The sequence below is a fragment of the Aegilops tauschii genome, chromosome 6 (genome assembly GCF_002575655.3).
Source record: "Aegilops tauschii subsp. strangulata cultivar AL8/78 chromosome 6, Aet v6.0, whole genome shotgun sequence".
Classification (NCBI taxonomy): domain Eukaryota; kingdom Viridiplantae; phylum Streptophyta; class Magnoliopsida; order Poales; family Poaceae; genus Aegilops; species Aegilops tauschii.
Window position 1 is genome coordinate 10117316 of NC_053040.3, and position 21490 is coordinate 10138805.

Sequence of the window (21490 nt, forward strand, 5' to 3'; positions counted from 1 at the left end):
CGTCCGCGAGGAGGACCAGGTGGCGGAGGATGCCTACCAGGCGGCCCTTGCGGCGGTCTACCGCGAGAGCGAGGAGGACGAGCGGCATAGGGTGGAGGCGGTGGAGGAAGAGGAGGCTCGGTACGAGGCGGCCATGGCGCAGGCCATTGCCCTCTCAGCGGCGGGCGACTGCGTGCTGTCGCCGGTGGCCCCGCCGTCCCCTTCCCGACGCCGCGTCAAGGCCGAGCCAGAGCCGCAGCCCGAGCCCGAGCCAGAGCCGTCCCCCATCGAGCGCTACTCCTGGACGGGAGTACTGCGCGAGTGGGTCTCGGCACCACCGGTTTGGATGGAGGCGACGCCGGCGCAGGAGGCGGCGTACCTCGAGATGTGGCGCCAGCGACGGCTGGCCGAGGAGCGCCATCACGGCGAGTACGAGGAGATGCTCGAGCTCGACCTCGAGGAGGAGCAGCGGGAGGCGAAGGAGGAGGCGCGCCAGGCCGCGGCTACACAGGCGGCCACACAGCCCCCCGTGCCGGCACAGCTGCCCGCGGCCGACATCGACGCCGCCTGGAACACGACGTTCCCCTGGGCCGGCTCTGCGCCGACGCTCATCGACCCCGAGGACGACGACGATGACGCCTAGTGCAGCACGCCGCCTCGTAGTTTAGTTTGTTTTAGTTTTTTTAATGCTAATGTGAATGCTCGCCGGTCTTCCTGGCCGGCTTTAATGTTTAATTAAGTTGTTTTTATTTTAAATATGCATGCACTGTTTTTTTTGTCGGCGCCGTCAAAATGGGTTAGGCAAGCGTTGAGCGCATACGCCGACCCAAACGCGGAAGCGGACGTCCGTGTTCGCCTGGCCAACCTAAACGAATAAAAAGCGGACAAAATCGCCGTCCGTTTAGGTCGGCCCGTTGGAGTTGCTCTAACAGAGCTGAATTGGCACAGAATGGTCAGGACATTTTAACGGTGAACTAACTGTTTTAGGTGATATAGGGATGAAATGACGAGTTTTGCTAATGCTTTAAGTTCAGATGAATACTATTTTCTCTATAGTTTTTATTGCTTGTACATATCTTCTATTAACTTCCTCATCATTTAATATTAAGATATCCCTAGATGCTTTGTACAGTGAAAGTGTTGTATTTTGAGAACAACTGCCCTGTTGTCTGTCTATTCCAATCTAATGTTTGTCAACTAATTTTTTCAAAGCATGTTTGCCAACTCTTAGTTGTTTATATTTTTATTCTTCATGATACTTTTGTTCAGGTATTGTTTTCCTTTACTGTACCCTCTTTTTGTAACGCACAAGTTAGATGTACTCATATGTTCTATGCAAAAGATCCTTCAAAGGAAAAAAAACAAGTTGATGTGTTTTGTTATATTGGGAAGCCACTAACCCAAGCTACATGATTTGTAGTCTTCAATACTTAATACCCTCCTATATTACTCAACATATTACTGATTTATTTTTGCAACAGAGATACTTGCAGTACTTTCCTTTGTATGCAATGGGGAATCAGTCTCTTTGTTTATTTACCAACAGTTATCTGTGTGCTCTTAGCTGTTCATGCCTTTGTTTAACTGTTTTATTTTGATTATTTAAGTACCCAATCTTCTTATCCACTGTATACTGCAGTGGGTGGCAATGCAGATGAATCGTTCATGCTAATCAGCAGTGAGCTCCATCTCCAACATGCACAGGTTGTTTGCTTTGGCATGGTCTTGGCACTGTTACGACTCTCTTGGTTTTTTTCCTATTCTTTTCAGTGCCATCCACAGTTCAAATTATTTGAGCCAAAGCAAAACCGTCGTTTAAAAGTTGTGAGAACGAATTTTGTTCAAGCGGCGTCTGCAATGTTAGCTTTGAATGAGCAAGAGTGACAAGTCAAAGTGAAGATTTTCCAAGCCTCCTTTTTCCTTTTCCTTGTAATTTTCCAGTTGCACACCTTTGCCATGTAAGAACCTTTATTGTTCTAAATTAGTTTGCAATTTATCGCATTAATCCTATGTTAAATACCACAACTTTGTTGCCATCCTTATATGCAAATATTTCCATTGATGGAAGGGCGACTAAGAAATAACTTTCCTTCTTTAGTTTTATATATGGTTTCCTGTCATAACAAAATAACACGCAAAAGCTATCATCTAGATGTTGTAGTATCACATTTGTATGATCTATGTTTTGTAATAGTGAAAAATATATGGACAATTTTTCCTAAAATCAATTTCTATTTTTCATGCATTGATATATTTATGGAAACTCCTATTATATTGCGGTACAAATAGACGGGCACAGCAACGCGTACCCATCATGATCTAGTACTTCATCAAAGTCCACCCCGGCACGTTGCATGTAGCCTTTGGCGACCAGGCTGGCTTTCTGCCGCACTACTTCGCCGGCAGCGTCCTGTAGGGAGGTTAGTTAGAGAGCATGTCGCGTTCTCCTTGACCGAGGTCATTTCCTTGAGAGTCGCGCGCCACCATCTATCAGGCGGCTCCGCCTCCGCGAAGTTAACCGGCTCGTCGCCGACCGCCAGGTAAGAGTTTGCCAGCCTCGAGCTCCACCTCGCCAGTGTTGTCAAACAGATTCGCCAGTGATCACCGACGAGGCGTCTCCGGGTGGTGCTGGTGAGGCGTCTGGTGGTGGAGAGACAAACTCTACACCTGACGAAGCGAGAGGCTTCGACTGGCCTGGACACCATCTGCGGCATGACAAGCGTGGCCGGTGCAGGTGGCGTCACCAGCATGGCCGGCATGCCATGTCCTCCTACCTCATGTGTAGGTGCCAGACTGCCAGCACACCCGAAACGTCATGCTCAAATCAGATGGTACCTAGAGCTACGAAGCGACTTGTGAATCTTTCCCACGTTATGAAGAGGCAGAAGTCTGCTGTTGGGACAGATGCGGGTACAGCAAACAGTTCATCGGCGACCTCCTTCGGGGAGCATCGCCATCCGCAATGAAACTAATAAGTTGGAACTGTCGGGGCATCCTCGGCGCCCCGACAGTTCGGTCGCTTTTGGATATCCAGAGGCGGCATAGACCAGATGCGTTCTTTCTGTCGGAAACGCATTTGGATGATGAAAAGGCAGAAGCTCTCAGAGTAAAACTGCAGATGGATGAGATGCTAGTGGCACCATGTTTAGATGGAAGAAAGGGTGGTTTGCTCTTGGTCTGGAAGAAGGAGGTGAGGATCTACTCCCGGACCACCACACTTGATTTCATTGATGTGTCGGTAGAAAATGCAAATGGCGATATGTGGAGACTTACAGGCATCTATGGAGAACCCAACTGGAATTGTAAACACCGTACATATCAGTTGATACGGGACTTGCACGCCCAGTCAAGGTTACCATGGCTTGTTATAGGGGATTTCAATGAAATCCTCTATTCTGATGAGAAGGAAGGTGGCGCACCCAGGAACCAGTCGTGCCTCCAAGCGTTTCAAGATGCTTTAACTGATTGTTCCTTGGAGGACTTGGGCTTCAATGGTGACAAATTTACGTGGTTCCGCGGGGGGCTGCGAGAGCGGCTAGATCGAGCTGTATCGAATGAAGATTGGATGTTACTACACCCGCTCGCTGGACTCAGTAACCTAGAGAGATGGGCAAGTCGGATCATAGGCCGATTTGTCTAGATACTGAGTATCTAGAAGGGGTAGCTGACAATAACGCAAATGTCCATCGCAAGTTTGAGGCGAGATGGCTCGCGGAGGAAACCGTCGAAGAGATCGTAAAAACTTCCTGGTTGAAGGCGGTGAGTCAAGGGCTTTGTCCCACTGCTGCAGAGAAGCTAGCTGCTGTTCATAATGATCTTCATGATTGGACAGGAAGATTCTAAAGGCGCCTCGCGCGAGACTGAAGAAAGCGCAAAGGGAGCTGGAGCGACTGATGAACGTTCCCTTTACTACTGAGGTTAGTGTGAAACAGAAAGAGATGTCGGTGCTGATTGAGAATCTTTTGGAGCAAGATGAGATATACTGGTCACAGCATGGGAGGGTAAATTGGCTCTGACATGGTGATCGAAACACAAAATACTTCAGCCATTTTGTCTCATCTAGAAGGAGGAAAAATCTCATTAAAAAACTGCATGTAAATGAGAGTGGGTGGGTTGAGGAGAATGATAACCTCAAACCCCTAATCTCTGACTATTTCAAAATTTTGTTTCAGTCTGATGTAGGAGAAGTGGACGCAAATCTCCTAGCATCGGTCAAGTCCTTGGTGACTAACGTTATGAATACATTACTTGTTGCTCCTTATACTAAGGAAGAAGTGCGCAAGGCTTTATTTCAGATTGGTGACATGAAGGCCCCTGGACCGGATGGCCTACATGCAATATTCTTCAAAAGGTTTTGGCACATTCTTGGGGATGAACTAACTAAGGAAGTTCTGGATGCTATTGAGAAGAAGAAGATTCCAGATGGATGGAACTCAACAAACATTGTTTTGATCCCTAAGGTAGAGAACCTGGAGGTAATTACTCAATATAGGCCGATCAGCCTATGCAATGTGGTATACAAGATTATTTCCAAGATGATTGCTAATAGGCTTAAAATAATTCTCCCTGATGTCATATCCCCAACACAAAGTGCTTTTGTGCCAGGCAGATTAATAACTGATAACGTGTTGGTGGCCTACGAGTGCTTTCATGCCATTAAAAAGAAAACTCATGGCACTAATGGCTTTTGCGCGGTCAAGTTGGATATGATGAAATCTTATGACAGAGTTGAATGGGGTTCTTGAGAGAAGTGATGGTAAAGATGGGTTTTCACTTGCAGTGGATAGAGCTTATTATGGAATGTGTATCTTCAGTAAGTTATAGAGTCAGATTTAATAACACTGAGACAGATGAGTTCTTCCCCACTCGAGGTTTGAGACAGGGAGATCCCTTATCCCCCTACCTATTCTTACTTTGTTCTGAAGGCATGTCTAGTATGCTCGCTTTTGAGGAGGAAGTGGGAGGTATAGAAGGAATAAAAGTTTGCAGGAATGCCCCATCAATATCCAGAATGACTCGCTTATTCTTATGAGAGCTAATAACCAGAATGCAGCGACTCTTAAAAGGGTGTTGGATACATACTGCAGCAGCTCTGGACAATTGGTGAGTGCTCCCAAGTCCAGTATTTTTTTCAGTCCAAATACCAGCGTTCTAGTCAGAGAAGAAATTTGTAGAGAGTTAAATATTTTGACTGAGGCTCTATCAGACAAATATTTAGGCCTCCCAACCATGGTTGGGGTGGATCGTAGTGATTGCTTCCAACACCTCATTGGTAGAGTCTGTCAGCGATTGAAAGGGTGGAAAGAAAAAGTGCTCTCCATGCAAGGTAAGGAAATTTTGTTGAAATCAGTAGCTCAAGCAATACCTTCATATGCCATGTCAGTGTTCAAATTACCAAAAGGTATTTGCAAGTCAATAACAGATGAAATGTGAAGTTTTTGGTGGGGTGATGATGAAGAGAAGAAAAAAATGCATTGGTACGCATGGTGGAAAATGTGCATCCCAAAGAAGAAGGGTGGTATGGGATTCAGAGACTTACATAGCTTTAACCTTGCTATGTTAGCAAAGCAGTGTTGGCGACTGATCCAAGATCCGGACTCTTTGTGTGCGCGTGTTCTGAGTGCAAAATATTACCCGGATGGTAGCATTCTTAATGCCGGCCCTAAGAAGGGTTCTTCATACACTTGGCAGAGCATTGTGGCGGGAATCCAAACTTTTAAAAGGGGTTTCATTTGGAGAGTAGGTACAGGCTCAAAGATCAATATCTGGTATGACCCTTGGATCCCTTCAAGTGCCTCACCGAAAGTTATAACGCCAAGAGGGCAGATTATGTTATCCAAAGTAGAAGAGCTAATCGACCCGCATTCGGGTCAGTGGGATGAAGATCTGCTGCGATCTGTTTTTAGTCCGATAGATGTTGAATGGATACTAAGAATTCCTCTTAATGTGGGGAACGTTGAGGATTTCGTGGCATGGCATTACACAAGGTCGGGGACGTTTTCAGTCCGTTCATCGTATCATGCAGAATTTAATCATACGGTTCGCGTTCGACTCTTGCTGATGGTCAAGGCGGGGCTCAAATAAATGGTATCTGGAAGGACACTTGGAGGCTCAGAGTTCCTGAAAAAATCAAACACTTCACGTGGAAAGTTTTGAGGGGTATCTTGCCTTGCTACGGAGTTCCTGCGAGGCGCCATATTCCTGTCACCCGCCAGTGCCCGTTCTACAAGGTGGGCTTCGAAGATATTCAGCATTGCTTGTTTACTTGCTGTCGTGCAGTGGATGTTTGGACGGAATTAGGACTGAATGAAGTGATCTACCAGGCAGTGATGAAGGACCGATCAGTGACCATGGAAATCCTAGAAAGGAACCAATCGCTTGTTGGGGAGCTACCAGAAACGGAGCTGATTGTAGTTGCTGCTTGGTTCATAAGGTGGCAGCGTCGTCAGTTTGTGAAGGGGGAAACAATCCAAATCGCAGACCGAACAGCTATCTCTGTGACAGCCTGGTTTTTGCCCTCTTCTTTTTGCCTGATTTTCAGTTGGTTTGGTTTTGAAATTTGGAGTTTTGAATCTTTTCAAATGGACTTAAACACTTGGGTACCCCTTGACTTTCACCCAAGTTCCTCATTTCCCTCTCTAACTATCATTTCCTCCCTGGTTCACCTCAAAATAATATTTTGAATATTTTTCTTAAATGAAAAATATTCATTTCCCTCTCTTAAACCCTAGCTAGCTCACTATGCTCCAAAGAAACCCCAATTTTTCTTGCCCACAAAAATCTGAGATAAATCCCAAATATTCTTGGAACCCTAGGGCACCTTTCTGAGCAAAAATATTTCATCACTTTTTGAAATATTTTTGCTACAGAAAATATTTTCTGTTCTGGTCAGAAATGGTAGTTTCTACAGCAACTACCATTTTACTTGCTCCATTGTGGCTGATTTTTCTTGTGCATCATCACCTTAGTAGATGATTGCTAACCTCCAAGGCCCAGCTCCCAATTCTCAGTAGTTTGACCATAGTAAGCTCTCAAAGTTACTGACCAAAAAATTACCAGGCAGTTGAAATCCATTCTACCGCGTCTGAGCTTAAACCAAAGCGTGGTAACATCTAAAACTACCATGAACTACATGCCAGACATGAAGTTTGGGCTTAGGTCGGCCTGAGGTCAGAGTTCACGCGGTGACCGCGTTCGTCCAGGCGTGCTAGCATACGGCCGACGCACTCTGCGACGCGCCCGAGCCTCTGTTGCTCGCGTGCTCGCTTCCCCGACTGCCTAACCTTGCCAAACCCCGCCACAATCATCGTCCCGATCTTCTTAACTCCCTCCTGGAGCTCGCCGACGCCGGAGCTCGCCGCAGCAAGCACAGGCGCGGTCCGGCCAACGCAACAGTGCGCTGCGCACTGTGCTCGTCGCCACCTTCTCGCTCCTGTGCTCGTCTCCGCTCGCCTACAGTGCTCGCGTGAGCTGTGTCGCCTTCTCCCTCGCTCACTGGCGCCGTTTGTCGCCGGGCGCCATGTCCAGGTGTCCTCCGGCGGAGCCCGATCCCCTCTCGACGCTCGGTTATAAATAGAGCCCTCCCCAGCCTCCTCGAGCATCATCCACTCCTCCCACACACTCCACAATCTCGTAGAAAGCCGTAGCTCGGCCGGGCAGGCCACGGGCCGCCGTCCCTGAGCTCGAGCTCGCCGGCGATCCCATCGGGTCGTCTCCGTAGCTCGAGCCCCTCCCAGGCTCGGGCCACCCTTCCAGGGCCTTCGCCGTGCCTCGGTGGTGCCGTTCCGCCCGTCTGGAGCCCCTGGTGTCGCCTCTGGTCGCCGTCGTCTTCATATCCGGTGACCTCTGCTTCCTGTCTCCGCTAGAGAGGCTATTTCCGACGCCGTCCGACCACCCCTAGCTAACCTACGGGTACGGGCAAGTGCGTCTCCGTCCCCTCTTTCGATCCCTCCCTCCAGTTCTGGCCAAGGAGCTCTCCTTGCCGGCGTGTGCTCCGGCGGAGCCGCACCGCTCTCTGTTGCCCTCTCCCCCTCCCTCTCACCTGACTAGCGGGGCCCGCTAGTCAGCCACTCTGTACGCGCACGAAGCGGTACGAGTGGTGGCGCCCGCGAGGTTTTACGCCTTCGACGTCACCCCCCCCGGTTCTGTTTATTTAAATTCAAAAAATTAATTCTATCCAGAGAGCTTCAAACAGCCAAAACTTTTTAACCATAAGTCCAAATGAATTGATTCTTTTTGCATTGTGTTCTTTATGAAGAAATCTAGCAGCTCACCAAAATGACATTTTTCTCTGCTGTCTAGATTTTCTGGTGAATTTCAGAAGGGTTCTTGATGTTTTCTTTTTGTGTTTATATTTATTTCCAGAAAGTGAAGCTTGTCTTGAGGATCACTAGGAGGCTTGTGAACCTCATCTGCACTAAGGCAAGCCACAGCAACATTTTCATGGTGCCATTACAATATTTGTGATTTTATTTACTTTGAATCGATGGTTTAATCCATGCATTTAATTCACTAGAATAATATTTATATTCTGTTGGTTGCTTGTTTAAGTTGATATGCTTAGTTTACAGAAGTTTGAAGCTAACTTAGTTGGTTAAATAACTAGAAGAAATATATGCTATGAGAAGTAATATGGTTATGGATATAAGTAATTACTTTGAGTTATTTTCTTAAATGGGAAAAATGATAAATTTGCTAAGAAAAGGTTCTGCTTAAAATGATGATGAGTCTTGACCAGAAAGGTGTTATGATTTGTTGATGACTATGCTTAGTGTGGATATAGTTGACTCAGTTATTTCCGTTGATATGTGATACATATGTTAGTGTTGCATTTCATGGTATACTATGACACCGGTTATTTATCAATTTAAGTTGAACCTGATAATAACTCAACTTGAATATATCGTTGACCGGGTCATGGTGCCACTGAATCGAGTTTTTCCCAGTGCAACCACATTTGCCTTTATGGGAAGGCCTTTATTCGGTCCGTTGTCATGTCTCTGGTCGGTGCCTCTAACGGGGGAAGGTTATGGTCGTGCGGTACCCTGGCCCGGTAAGCAGACATAACCTTGTGTGCCCGTTGTTGTTATGGTACCTTGCCCCCATTTTGGACCGTTTATGTTTTGCCACGACGGTGGCCGTTGGTGTCTTTGGTAGACACGGGGCCACCCAGGACTAGCCCAGTGGGGATTGAGTCGGAGTGGCCGGGAGAGTGTCATGGCAATGGAGGGGTTTCGTCGGAACGCCGTTGGTCCACCCGAATGGGAGTGCGAGGCCATGGGTTCTGTGGTGTGGGTACAGTGCGCTACCTCTGCAGAGTGTATTAAATCTATCGATAGCCGAGTCCACGGTTACGGACACGCTCGAGAGTAGGTCACACCATGGGTCAACGTCTAATAAATTTTGCACACTAAGTTATGAACTTTGCACTGTTGGTGATGATGGGTAGACCATTTTGATGTTGGAGACCAAGTGTTGGTCATGGTTGTGATCGCCGGAAAGATCACCGTTTGGTTACGAGGTAACCCAATTTAAGACCACGAGGTTGGTCCGTTTGTGATCCGAGAGCGATCACCGTTGGTAAGCAAGTCCGAGGGGCTTATATCCTAAGAGCATGATCACAGCATGTTTGATATATTTGTGCATTGCTAAAGCAATTGGTTAAATATCATGATATTGTTTGTCATTATGTTTATGCTTGTTGTGAGCTTGCAAGTACATTCAATGTACTGACCCGGCGTGTCATGCCAGTTTTCAAGAAAGTCTCGTGGAAAGGAGTGCTGTCCGAGTCTAGATCGTGTCCACATCAGTGTCCCTGTGCTATGGAGTTCCGCTACGATGTTGTTCCGCTGCCGCGTAGTTGTTATGATCGAGGCCCCTTTATGTTCACTAAATAATGTACATATTGTTCAGCCGCACCGTGTATGCCGCTTGGCCTCGCCACCTGTTATAATATGAACTATGATCCGCTAGCATCAATAAAGCGGTTGTTTTCTGTACCAAGATGTTGTGTGTTGCCAGAAGACATGGTCTCTGGGCTGGCAATGCATGGTAAACCGGTTGCTCCGAGCCGGGGTGCCACAATGCTTGGTATCAGAGCCGCGCTGACTGTAGGCCACGCTAGACTGTGACGCGTGAGGGAGTCCTGGATTAGGGGGTCCTCGGACAGCCGGACTATATCCTTCGGCCGGACTGTTGGACTATGAAGATACAAGATTGAAGACTTCATCCCGTGTCCGGATGGGACTCTCCTTGGCGTGGAAGGCAAGCTTGGCAATACGGATATGTAGATCTCCTCCCTTGTAACCGACTCTGTGTAACCCTAGCCCCCTCCGGTGTCTATATAAACCGGAGGGTTTAGTCCGTAGGACAACAACAATCGTACCATAGGCTAGCTTCTAGGGTTTAGCCTCTACGATCTCGTGGTAGATCAAATCTTGTAATACTCATATCATCAAGATCAATCAAGCGGGAAGTAGGGTATTACCTCCATCGAGAGGGCTTGAACCTGGGTAAACATCGTGTCCCCCGCCTCCTATTACCATCTGCTTTAGACGCACATTTCAGGACCCCCTACCCGAGATCCGCCGGTTTTGACACCGACATTGGTGCTTTCATTGAGAGTTCCACGGTGCCGTCACCATAAGGCTTGATGGCTCCTTCGATCATCGATGACGATGCGATCCAGGGTGAGGCTTTCCTCCCCGGACAGATCTTCGTATTCGGTGGCTTCGTACTGCGGGCCAACTCGCTTGGCCATCTGGAGCAGATCGAAAGCTACGCCCCTGGCCGTCAGGTCAGGTTTGGAAGCTTAAACTATACTGCCGATATCCGCGGAGACTTGATCTTCGACGGATTCGAACCCATGACAGGTGCGCCGCACAGTCACGACGGGCATGACTTAACTCTGCCAACGGACAGTGTTCGGGAGATCCCACCTGTAGCTACTCCGGCTTTTAATCCGGAGCAGATTGCGCCGTCCGAGGACGGGTGGATTGACCCCGCCACGGAGGCCGCACACTCAGCGGCGATAGAGCCGAATACTGACTTCAGCTCTTATGAGACCCATGTTGCCGGACACTTGGATTCGTCCCCGGCCACGGGCTCCGAACCGCCTGCGTTCGTGCCTATCGAATCTGATTGGGCACCGATCATGGAGTTTTCCTCCGCGGATATCTTTCAGCACTCACCACTGAGCGACGTGCTAAACTCATTGAGGTCTCTCTCCTTGTCAGGAGACCCTTGGCCGAACTATGTCCGGCTAGAATGGGATGCGGACGACGAAGAAATTCGCTGCCCACCCACCACCCACTTAGTAGCCACTGTCGACGATTTAACCGACATGCTCGATTTCGGCTCCGAAGACATCGACGATGCAGGAGACGAACAGGAACCACCGCCCACAGGGCGCTGGATTGCCACCTCATCATATGATATATACATGGTGGACATCCCCAAAGAAGGCGATGGCGATAAGACAACAGAGGATAATCCCTCCAAGAAGCAATCCAAGCACCGACGTCAGCGGCGCCGCTCTAAGTCCCGCCATAGCAAAAGCAGCGATACCGGCACAAGAGACAATAACGCTCCGGATAGTGCCGAAGACGATGACAATCCCCTCCAGCCAGACCTCGAGTGGGAGGATGAACAAGCTAGCCCTCCGGAACAGGCAGCAGACGGAGAATCAGAGGATGACAATTACATGCCTCTCTCCGAAGACGAGGTGAGCCTCGGCGACGAAGAATTTATCATGCCTGAGGATCCTGTCGAGCAGGAGCGCTTCAAGCGCCGGCTTATAGCCACAGCAAACAGCCTGAAGAAAAAGCAACAACAGCTTCGAGCTGATCAAGATCTGCTAGCGGATAGATGGACTGAAGTCCTGGCGGCCGAGGAATACGAACTCGAGCGCCCAACCAAGAGTTACCCAAAGCGCAGGTTGCTACCCCAACTCAAGGTGGAAGCATTGAAACCTACATCACCAGCGTATGATGCGGCTGATCGGCCACCTCGTGGCCGAGACAGAGGGGCATATCAGCCCGAAGTCCAGCCCGCACCCCGCCGCCATTCAAACAAAAATACCAAGGCCCGGGGCAACACGCGGGACCTGCGAGACGTATTGGAAAACAAAGCAGGACATGCAAGATCGATTTACGGATCACGGGGGCGCGCCCCAGCGCGGGATGATGACCGTCACGCCAGATATACTAAAAGCAAATCCGGCCGGGCCGAATACAGCAGACAAGACTCGTGTGAACTGTGTCGTGATATAGCCTGGCACAGAGGCGCCGCACACCCCCTATGCTTCACTGATGAAGTAATGGATCATGAATTCCCAGAGGGTTTTAAACCCGTAAACATTGAATCATATGATGGTACAACAGACCCCACGATATGGATCGAGGATTTCCTCCTCCACATCCAAATGGCTCGCGGTGATGATCTACATGCCATCAAGTACCTCCCACTAAAACTCAAAGGACCAGCTCAGCATTGGCTGAATAGCTTGCCAGCAAACTCCATTGGCAGTTGGGAGGATTTGGAAGATGCATTCCTTGACAACTTCCAGGGCACTTATGTGCGACCACCGGATGCTGATGACTTGAGCCATATAACTCAGCAGCCAGGGGAATCGGCCAGGAAATTCTGGACCCGGTTCCTAACTAAGAAGAACCAAATTGTCGACTGTCCGGATGCAGAGGCCTTAGCGGCATTTAAGCATAACATCCGTGACGAGTGGCTCACCCGGCACCTCGGCTAGGAGAAGTCGAAGTCTATGGCAGCCCTCACGACACTTATGACCCGCTTTTGCGCGGGCGAGGATAGCTGGCTGGCTCGCAGCAACAACACATCTGGAAGTCATGGCAATTCAGATACCAAATATAGTAACGGCAGACCACGTCGCAACAGACACAAGCGCCGCAACAACGGTGACAACGCCGAAGACACGGCAGTCAATGCCGGATTCAGTGGCTCTAAATCCGGTCAGCGGAAGAAGCTGTTCAAAAGAAGCAACCCGGGCCAGTCCAGTTTGGACCGCATACTCGATCACTCATGTCAAATTCACGGCACCCCCGATAAGCCAGCCAATCACACCAACAGAGAATGCTGGGTGTTCAAGCAGGCCGGCAAGTTAAATACCGAAAACAAGGAAAAGGGGCTGCATAGTGACGATGAGGAGGAGTCCCGGCCGCCGAACACAGGAGGACAGAAGAAATTTCCTCCCCAAGTGAAAACGGTGAACATGTTATACGCAACCCATATTCCCAAGAGGGAACGGAAGCATGCACTAAGGGACGTCTATGCGATGGAGCCAGTCACCCCAAAGTTCAACCCATGGTCTTCTTGTCCGATCACTTTCGATCATAGGGACCACCCCACTAGTATCTGTCATGGCGGTTCTGCTGCATTGGTCCTTGATCCCATCATTGACGGATTTCACCTCACCCAAGTCCTTATGGACGGTGGCAGCAGCCTGAACCTGCTTTATCAGGATACAGTGCGCAAAATGGGTATAGATCTCTCGAGGATCAAACCCACTAAAACCACCTTTAAAGGTGTCATCCCAGGTGTAGAGGCCCGTTGCACGGGCTCAATCACACTGGAAGTGGTCTTCGGATCTCCAGACAACTTTCGAAGCGAGGAGTTAATCTTCGATATCGTCCCTTTCCGCAGTGGCTATCACGCACTGCTCGGACGGACCGCATTTGCCAGACTCAATGCGGTACCGCATTATGCATACCTCAAGCTCAAAATGCCAGGACCTCGTGGGGTTATAACAGTCAATGGAAACACAGAACGCTTGCTCCACACGGAGGAGCACACTGCGGCCCTCGGAGCAGAAGCACAGAGCAGCCTTTTAAGGCAAACCGCCAATTCGGCGATAAAGCCCCCGGACACCTTCAAGCGAGTCCGGAGTAACCTGCAACAGGATCGCCTGGCACGTTCAGATCTCGCCTAGCAATTCGGCCTCCGTCCTAGTCCTAGTCAAGCGACGAAATCTGTGCCGCGCGTACATAATTACGCACTAAAAATACCATGGGCATAGGCAGAGGCACGGCCAGGACACGTCCCACAATGCGGCTCAACCGCCCCAGGGGCTGTATACCTTTATCATTTTCTCTCTTTCAGGACCTTACTCTCTGGAAGCCCTTTTCGGCAGTCTGATTGTTGGACGCATTACGGGAAGGAAATACCAAGGAAGCAAGAAGCTCTGACGTACAAGGGAATCCCCAGGTGGTCTCTGATAACGATCGAAATACCTGTTTTAAATACCCATACGCAGCTTGCCCTTGGATAGGACATGTCAAATAGTCCTATTTTTTGCTTATTGCACTACTTGTATCCGTACGCTTCGACGTATTATTTAATAACAATGCATAGCGTTAGTCTATTATTGCATTACCCTTTCTTTTTTTCCTTGTCTGCTTATTTATGACAAATTGCACCCGTACATTCTGGTACGACCAGTACTCCAGGGGCTTCAGTATACCCCATAAATACGGCGTGAGAAGTCCGAACACTTTCGACAGTGCGGCACCCCGAACTTATAGCATTATATGCATCAGCTCCGAATCATGTCTTGGGTCAATAGTTGGGTTTGCCCAGCTTCCATGTTTTGGTACCTTACGTTCCGCAATATCGGCTAAGGTAGCACTAGGAGAACTACTGCGATTGTGTCCCGGTTCTTCCGGACGAGCACCTCAGTAGAGAAAGCCAAAAACTGACTGTCATGATAAGGCGAGAGCTGGTCGCTATTCGAGAGGTCTCAAGTCCTTAAAGACTTTTTCCGCTTCGGGCGAGGAGTCGGCCTTGCCCGACTTAGGCATATATAGCGCCCAAATTCGGCCTTCCGAATACTAGGGGCTTCGCCAAAATTTAAAATTGTAGACTTCTATGGCTAAGTGAGAGTGATAAAGCTTTATAGTCCGATTGCCTGGTTTGTTGTGCTGAACACCTCCTTCGAAGGACCCAAAATTGGGATAAAGAGTGCTCAGGTTTATCCCGAACACCTCAGTACTAGTTACATGGGGGCAGTAGCCGACGACTGGCCAACTCTCAGATTTTATAAACGTTCGTACAGAAGGTAATATTTTAAATTAACAAGCGTTGCATAGGGCAAATGAACTCGTTTCATATTACAGGATCACATAAGTACATTTATTCAAATATTAAATCCTTAGCACATTCCTCCGCCACAAGGCGAGCACCCTTCAGGACACTGTCATAATACTTTTCGGGGTGGCGATGCTCCTTGCCCTCCGGCGGCCCCTCCTTCACCAGCTTTTCGGCGTCCAGCTTCGCCCAGTGGACCTTCGCCCGGGCAAAAGCCCTGCGCGCACCCTCGATGCAGACGGACCGCTTTATGACTTCAAACCGTGGGCAGGCATTCACAAGCCGCCTCACCAGACCGAAGTAGCTACCAGGCAGGGGCTCGCCAGGCCACATCCGGACTATAAGACCCCTCATGACCTGTTCGGCCACCTTGTGAAGCTCGACCAGTTGCTTCAACTGGTCGCTCAAGGGCATTGGGTGTTCGGTCCCAGTATACTGAGACCAGAACAACTTCTCCGTCGAGCTCCCCTCCTCGGCCCTGTAGAACTCCGCGGCATCCGACACACTGTGGGGTAGATCTACGAACGCTCCTGGAGAGCTCCGAACTCGGGTAGGTAAAAAGAAAGTTTCCTTCACATGCTTGCTTTGCATAATGAATGCCTTACCCGCCGCTATCTTCTTAACCGCCTCAATTTCCTGGAGGGCCTTTTGAGCTTCGGCCTTGGCATGTTGTGCGCTTTCGAGGGCCTTCGCAAGCTCGGACCCTTGCGTCTTAGAGTCAAGCTCCAAGGACTCGTGTTTCTTGACGAGAGCCTGGAGCTCTTGCTGCACCTCGCCTACTCGGGCCTCTTGTTTCTCTCGCTCGGTGCACTCCTTGGCCGCTTTGTCTTCGGCCTCGGATAGCGCCTTCAGCAGGGCCGCCACTTCGGTCGTGGCCCCTAGCAAAATTCATGACGATCCTATTATTCCAAAACCAAATTTTTCTTTATCAATATTCAGACGGGGTGTCACTTACCTTTGTTCTCTTCGAGTTTCCTCTTGGTAAGGCCGAGCTCTTCCTTGGACAGCTCAAGGTCCCGCTTCAGTGCGGCGACCTCAGCAGTACGAGCGGCGGCGGCCAGCAGTGAAGCCTGCTTATTCACATAGACACATTTTGATTAGACTCCTGCGATTATTATTTGATCCTCTATTCGGCCTTTCTTCGCGAACGCCAAACAGAGCATCAGGGGCTACTGTCTATACTGTAACATTTTCTTACAATTTGGTTACTTACCTCAAAGCCAGTTAGGAGGCTGGCACAGGCTTCAGTCAGTCCGCTCTTAGCGGACTGAACCTTCTTGACTACCGCACTCATGATAGTGCAGTGCTCTTCGTCAATGGAAGCACCGCGAAGCACTTCCAGCAAGTTGTCCGATGCCTCTGGATGGACAGAGGCCATCGGCACAGACGGCTTGCCCCCCTTAGCGAGGGGTTGCCTGACAGAATCCGAAACCACTGGAGGTTCTGGCGCCGTATTCGGCTTGGGGCTAGACTTGCTGCCCCCGGCGTTAGGGCCCAGAGGAGTCTTGCCCCTCGTGCGCCCAGCGCCTAGAATGTCGCCTTGGGGCGCCTCTAGAACTGTCTCCCCTTGGTTCAGTTCCCTTTGAGACAACACCTCGGCGTCGTCCGTAGGGCGGGGGGAGGAGGCGGTCGAGAGTGAATCGCTGTTCATATCTGACGGGCCCAAAGAATTATCCGACGAAGACACGTCGATATGGGCTCGGGATGGACTGCATAATCATGCGTGGCGTGATAAGAAACAGTACAATAAGACATACCAAGAATTATTATGGTATCCGGATACTCACGACTTCGCCAGGGGCTTGTCCCTGGGTAACCACTCCTCGTCGCTGAAAGCGGCCGTCATGGAGCAGTCCGGGAGGAGGGTCCTTCCCTTCTTGGACCCTTCGGCCTCCCCTGATGGGGCGGCCTTCCTTTTCCTATCCCCCCTGGCTGGGGGGGAGAACTTTCCTCTTCCTCCTCCTCGTTTTCGTGGGAGGAGTGCACCTCGGTGTTTTCGGACGATGAGTCCGATATAACCTTGCGCTGGAGACCCTTCCTGGTCCCCGTGGCCTTCTTCTTGGCCTTCCTCTCCGGCACCTCATAAGGCGTCGGAACCAGCATCTCCGTTAGGAGAGCATCTGCTGGATCTTCGGGCAGGGGAGCCGGACAATCGATCTGCTCCGCTGTCACTACCCAGTCCTGTTAAATGGCGTGGAGGCTTAGATCCTGCGCGTGGTTATACTGGGGAAAAGAACATCTTATGAGATGTAAAAGACTTACCGGATTGGCAGGGCGCTTTGCGCTGAGTCCGCGGTCCTCGGTAAGGGAGGAGGTACCTCGGCGCCCTAGAACAGCACCTTCCAGACGTCCTTGTGTGTCGTGTCGAAGAGCTCTCATAGCGTCTGGTGCTCGGCCGGGTCGAACTCCCACAAATTGAATGCACGTCTTTGACACGGGAGGATCCGGCGGAAGAGCATGACTTGGACCACGTTGACGAGCTTGATTTTCTTGCTCATCATGTTTTTGACGCATGTCTGGAGTCCGGTCAGCTCTACCGAGGAACCCCAGGACAGGCCCTTCTCTTTCAAGGAGGTGAGCCGCATGGGGATTCCGGATCGAAATTCGGGGGCCGCCACCCAGTTGGTGTCGCGCGGCTCGGTGATGTAGAACCACCCCGATTGCCACCCCTTTACGGTCTCCACATAGGAGCCTTCGAGCCAGGTGACGTTGGGCATCTTGCCCACCATGGCGCCTCCACACTCCGCTTGCTGGCCGGCCACCACCTTCGGTTTAACGTTGAAGGTCTTCAGCCACAGGCCGAAGTGGGGCTTGATGCGGAGGAAGGCCTCGCACACGACGATAAACGCCGAGATGTTGAGGATGAAATTGGGGGCCAGATCATGGAAGTCCAGCCCGTAGTAGAACATGAGCCCGTGGACAAACGGGTGGAGGGGAAATCCCAGTCCGCGAACGAAGTGGGTAAGAAATACCACCCTCTCATGGGGTTCTGGAGTAGGGACGATCTGCCCCGCATTTGGCAGCCGGTGCGCGATATCCGCGGCCAGGTATCTGGCTCCCCGCAGCTTTGTGATGTCCTCCTCCGTAACGGAGGAGACCATCCACTTGCCTCCCGCTCCGGACATGTTTGGAGTGGTTTGAGGAGAAAAATGCGAACTTGGGTGCTGGAGCTCGAGTGCGCAAGAATGGATGAGCGAGGAGGAAGAAGGTGTGGGTGAAAAAGGTGAATCCTTGTCCCTTTATAAGGGCGGAACAAACTATGCGCCTCCCCACCTACCTGGTAAACTCGCTTATTCCCCAAGTGCCGTAATTGATGGCGCGGTTGGGTTACCCACACCCGTATTGATGAGAATCCCGTGATAAGGGGACACAATCTCTGCTTCGACAAGACGTGCCAAGAAAACAGCCTCGCAATATGTGCAGTGGCTAGTTGTGAAAAACGGTTCGAATAATGACCGGGCCGTGGTGTGATGTCATGCTGCAAAATGTGTCAGCAGATTAGATTTGTGGAAATATTATTCTCTCTACGGTGGTATGTGGAATTTGTTTTGCAGAGCCGGACACTATCCTCGTGTTCAAAATCTTCTATGGAGTATTCGGAGGAGGAACCCGCCTTGCAATGCCGAAGACAATCTGCGTGCCGGACTCGTCGTCATTGAAGCCTGGTTCAGGGGCTACTGAGGGAGTCCTGGATTAAGGGGTCCTCGGACAGCCGGACTATATCCTTCGGCCGGACTGTTGGACTATAAAGATACAAGATTGAAGACTCCGTCCTGTGTCCGGATGGGACTCTCCTTGGCGTGGAAGGCAAGCTTGGCAATACGGATATGTAGATCTCCTCCCTTGTAACCGACTCTGTGTAACCCTAGCCCCCTCCGGTGTCTATATAAACCGAAGGGTTTAGTCCGTAGGACAACAACAATCATACCATAGGCTAGCTTCTAGGGTTTAGCCTCTACGATCTCATGGTAGATCAACTCTTGTAATACTCATATCATCAAGATCAATCAAGCAGGAAGTAGGGTATTACCTCCATCGAGAGGGCCTGAACCTGGGTAAACATCGTGTCCCCCGCCTCCTATTACCATCCGCCTTAGACGCACAGTTAAGGACCCCCTACCCGAGATCCGCCGGTTTTGACATCGACAACGCGTTAACTGGACGTTAGATACGAGTTTAAGTTGAGTGTCGGTAGCATTTGTAGCTGGTTGTTGCATAATATGCACTCGTTTTATTTTTATGCTAACCTACTAATGGTTGTGAGTGTAGATGGCTTCAGTGTCGTATCCGTGCCAGTTGCAGCTGATGCCGTACACGTCGCCGCATCTCCTTCGTAACGTGTGGCGTCGGCTGTACCCTCTCGGTGACGACCCAGTCTATCGTGTGTACCGGGAGCGTCTAGCAGATTCAGTATATGAGTATCACGCAGTGGTTACTCTGCGCACCAGTTCCGATTCCAGCACTTACACTCGTACCTCTCGGAGCGGTTTTGCTTCTACCGCTTCCCAGGCCGTCCAGTTTGCTGCATTCGAGGTCCTTGTCGAGCTTCGTTACAACGAGGTCCGGATGCAGAACCACCCAGGTTTCTACTACTATCCCTCCCTGCACGACAATGGTCGTGTCCGTTTTCCTATCATTGATCCGGAGTCTGATAGTGTTGCTAGCCATCTTTCTCATTATATCACTGCTAGCTACCTTATGATCTACGCTGGCTCGAGAGCTGACTCGTGCTCGTACTGCTTTAGCCACTGCTAGATCTTTCACTACTCCATCCTCTACGGGATTTACCCCTTACATTCCACCCAGTTCTAGTTCACCCATTTCACCGGTTACTCCTCCGAGTAGCTCGGGCGCCTCGACCGTGAATCCTCTCAGTGCTCCTGCTGAGTGGGTTTCACTTCTCACTACTCCCGTAGCCCCGATGCTTCACCCGGCACCTTCCCCGGAGGGAGAGCCCTCGAGGCAGCGTCGTCGTGTTACTTTAACCCGGAGGTGTCCGTTAACATCGTCAGTTCAGGATCCGAGTCCACGGGAGAGGACCCCGCAGCACTAGCAGAGCAGTAGAGCTTCTGAGTATCCGCAGTCGTCAAGATGATGTACGGATGTAGTCATACGAGTCATGATGTTTCGTTTCCTGTATGAGAGTAGTTGAACCTGGCATGTTGTTTACCTTTCATGTGTGATTCTATGTATAATTATGTTGGAACTCTATTTTATTCGTCGTGTTTTCTTCGTTATTTCGTTTTCTCTCGGGATTTGTTGCTGGCTTCTCCCCAATTTATTTTTGGATGTTTCTCATCTCGGTTGTGTTGTCTTGGGAAAAAACCACAATAGGATGCCGCGGGGAGGCAGCAGTAGCAACGCTCATGAGGATGCTCCTGTTCGTCGTTCCGCACGACAGGCAGGACACTCTCCCGAGCCGTACGTTCCACCACCGCCTCCACCGCCAAATCCACACTCCACCGAGCAAATTCTGCGTATGTTTGAGGAAAGGAGGAATAATGATCTGATTGAAATATTAAGAAGTGTGCAAGTTGTGGTTGGACAGAATGAAATCAGAACGGTCATCACTCCAAGATGTCAGATTTTCAGAGAACCAAGCCTCCCAGTTTCAGTCAGGTTATTGATCCCTTGGATGCAGACGATTGGTTGCGAACCATTGAGAGGAAGCTTGAGATTGCTCGTACTAAAGAAGATGATAAAGTTCCGTTTGCAACTTGCAAGTGCATCTAGTGCCCCTTAGTGATTTTGGTGTATTGAAGACTTATAGGTTAAGGGACTAATGCGTTTGTGAGTGTACACAGGTCTATAAGTCTATGAGGAGTTTGATAATTACAGAGATAGTCGACCCCTAAAAATGAAGTTCTTCGACTGAAGACTTTGGTATTCTGAAGACTTTCTGAAGACTTTGAAAGTGAAGAAATTGGTGTAACCTTGAAGACTTGGTATTCATTTGAGGAACATGAAGCGTGAAGACTTTTGTTTTCGTAGTTTCATTTTCTCTTTCTTGAGTCATAGGAAACACCGTACTGTTAAAGGGGGTCGAGGAAATACTAAGGAAAAATTTCCAAGTGATGCTCAACTCAAAATCCCACCTACCAATCCCTTCGAGTGAAGCCATTGGAAATCTCATACAGTTCAGTCATATTCTTCAGTGACAGAGACGAAGTTCTTCTGGTCTCTGAGGAATTTGTTCTGACTGAGTAGTTAGGAATTCGCCAGTGCGGATTGCCTACACTGTGAGGAACATGATAGCCCTGAGGAATTAGACACTCAAAATTCCGACCGTTGTTGTGCTACGCGCCAGCTGTCCCAAAATATCTTCCCACCTAACGGTCATATCATTGAAGGGCATTTATGTCTTATCATGTCAGGCTGCTCCCTAGGCTATAAATAGCCG

At 49.8% G+C, this 21490-nt stretch overlaps 1 protein-coding gene across 1 annotated transcript; it reads left to right on the forward strand.

Annotated features, from left to right (window-relative positions):
* Nucleotides 1–2941: 2941 nt before the first annotated feature.
* Nucleotides 2942–4724, forward strand: LOC141025673 (uncharacterized). The gene is made up of 3 exons (XM_073501586.1): nucleotides 2942–3546; nucleotides 3812–3980; nucleotides 4152–4724. The coding sequence occupies exons 1-3, from the start codon at nucleotides 2942–2944 to the stop codon at nucleotides 4722–4724; spliced, it is 1347 nt and encodes a 448-aa protein (XP_073357687.1).
* The last annotated feature ends 16766 nt before the right edge of the window (nucleotides 4725–21490 follow it).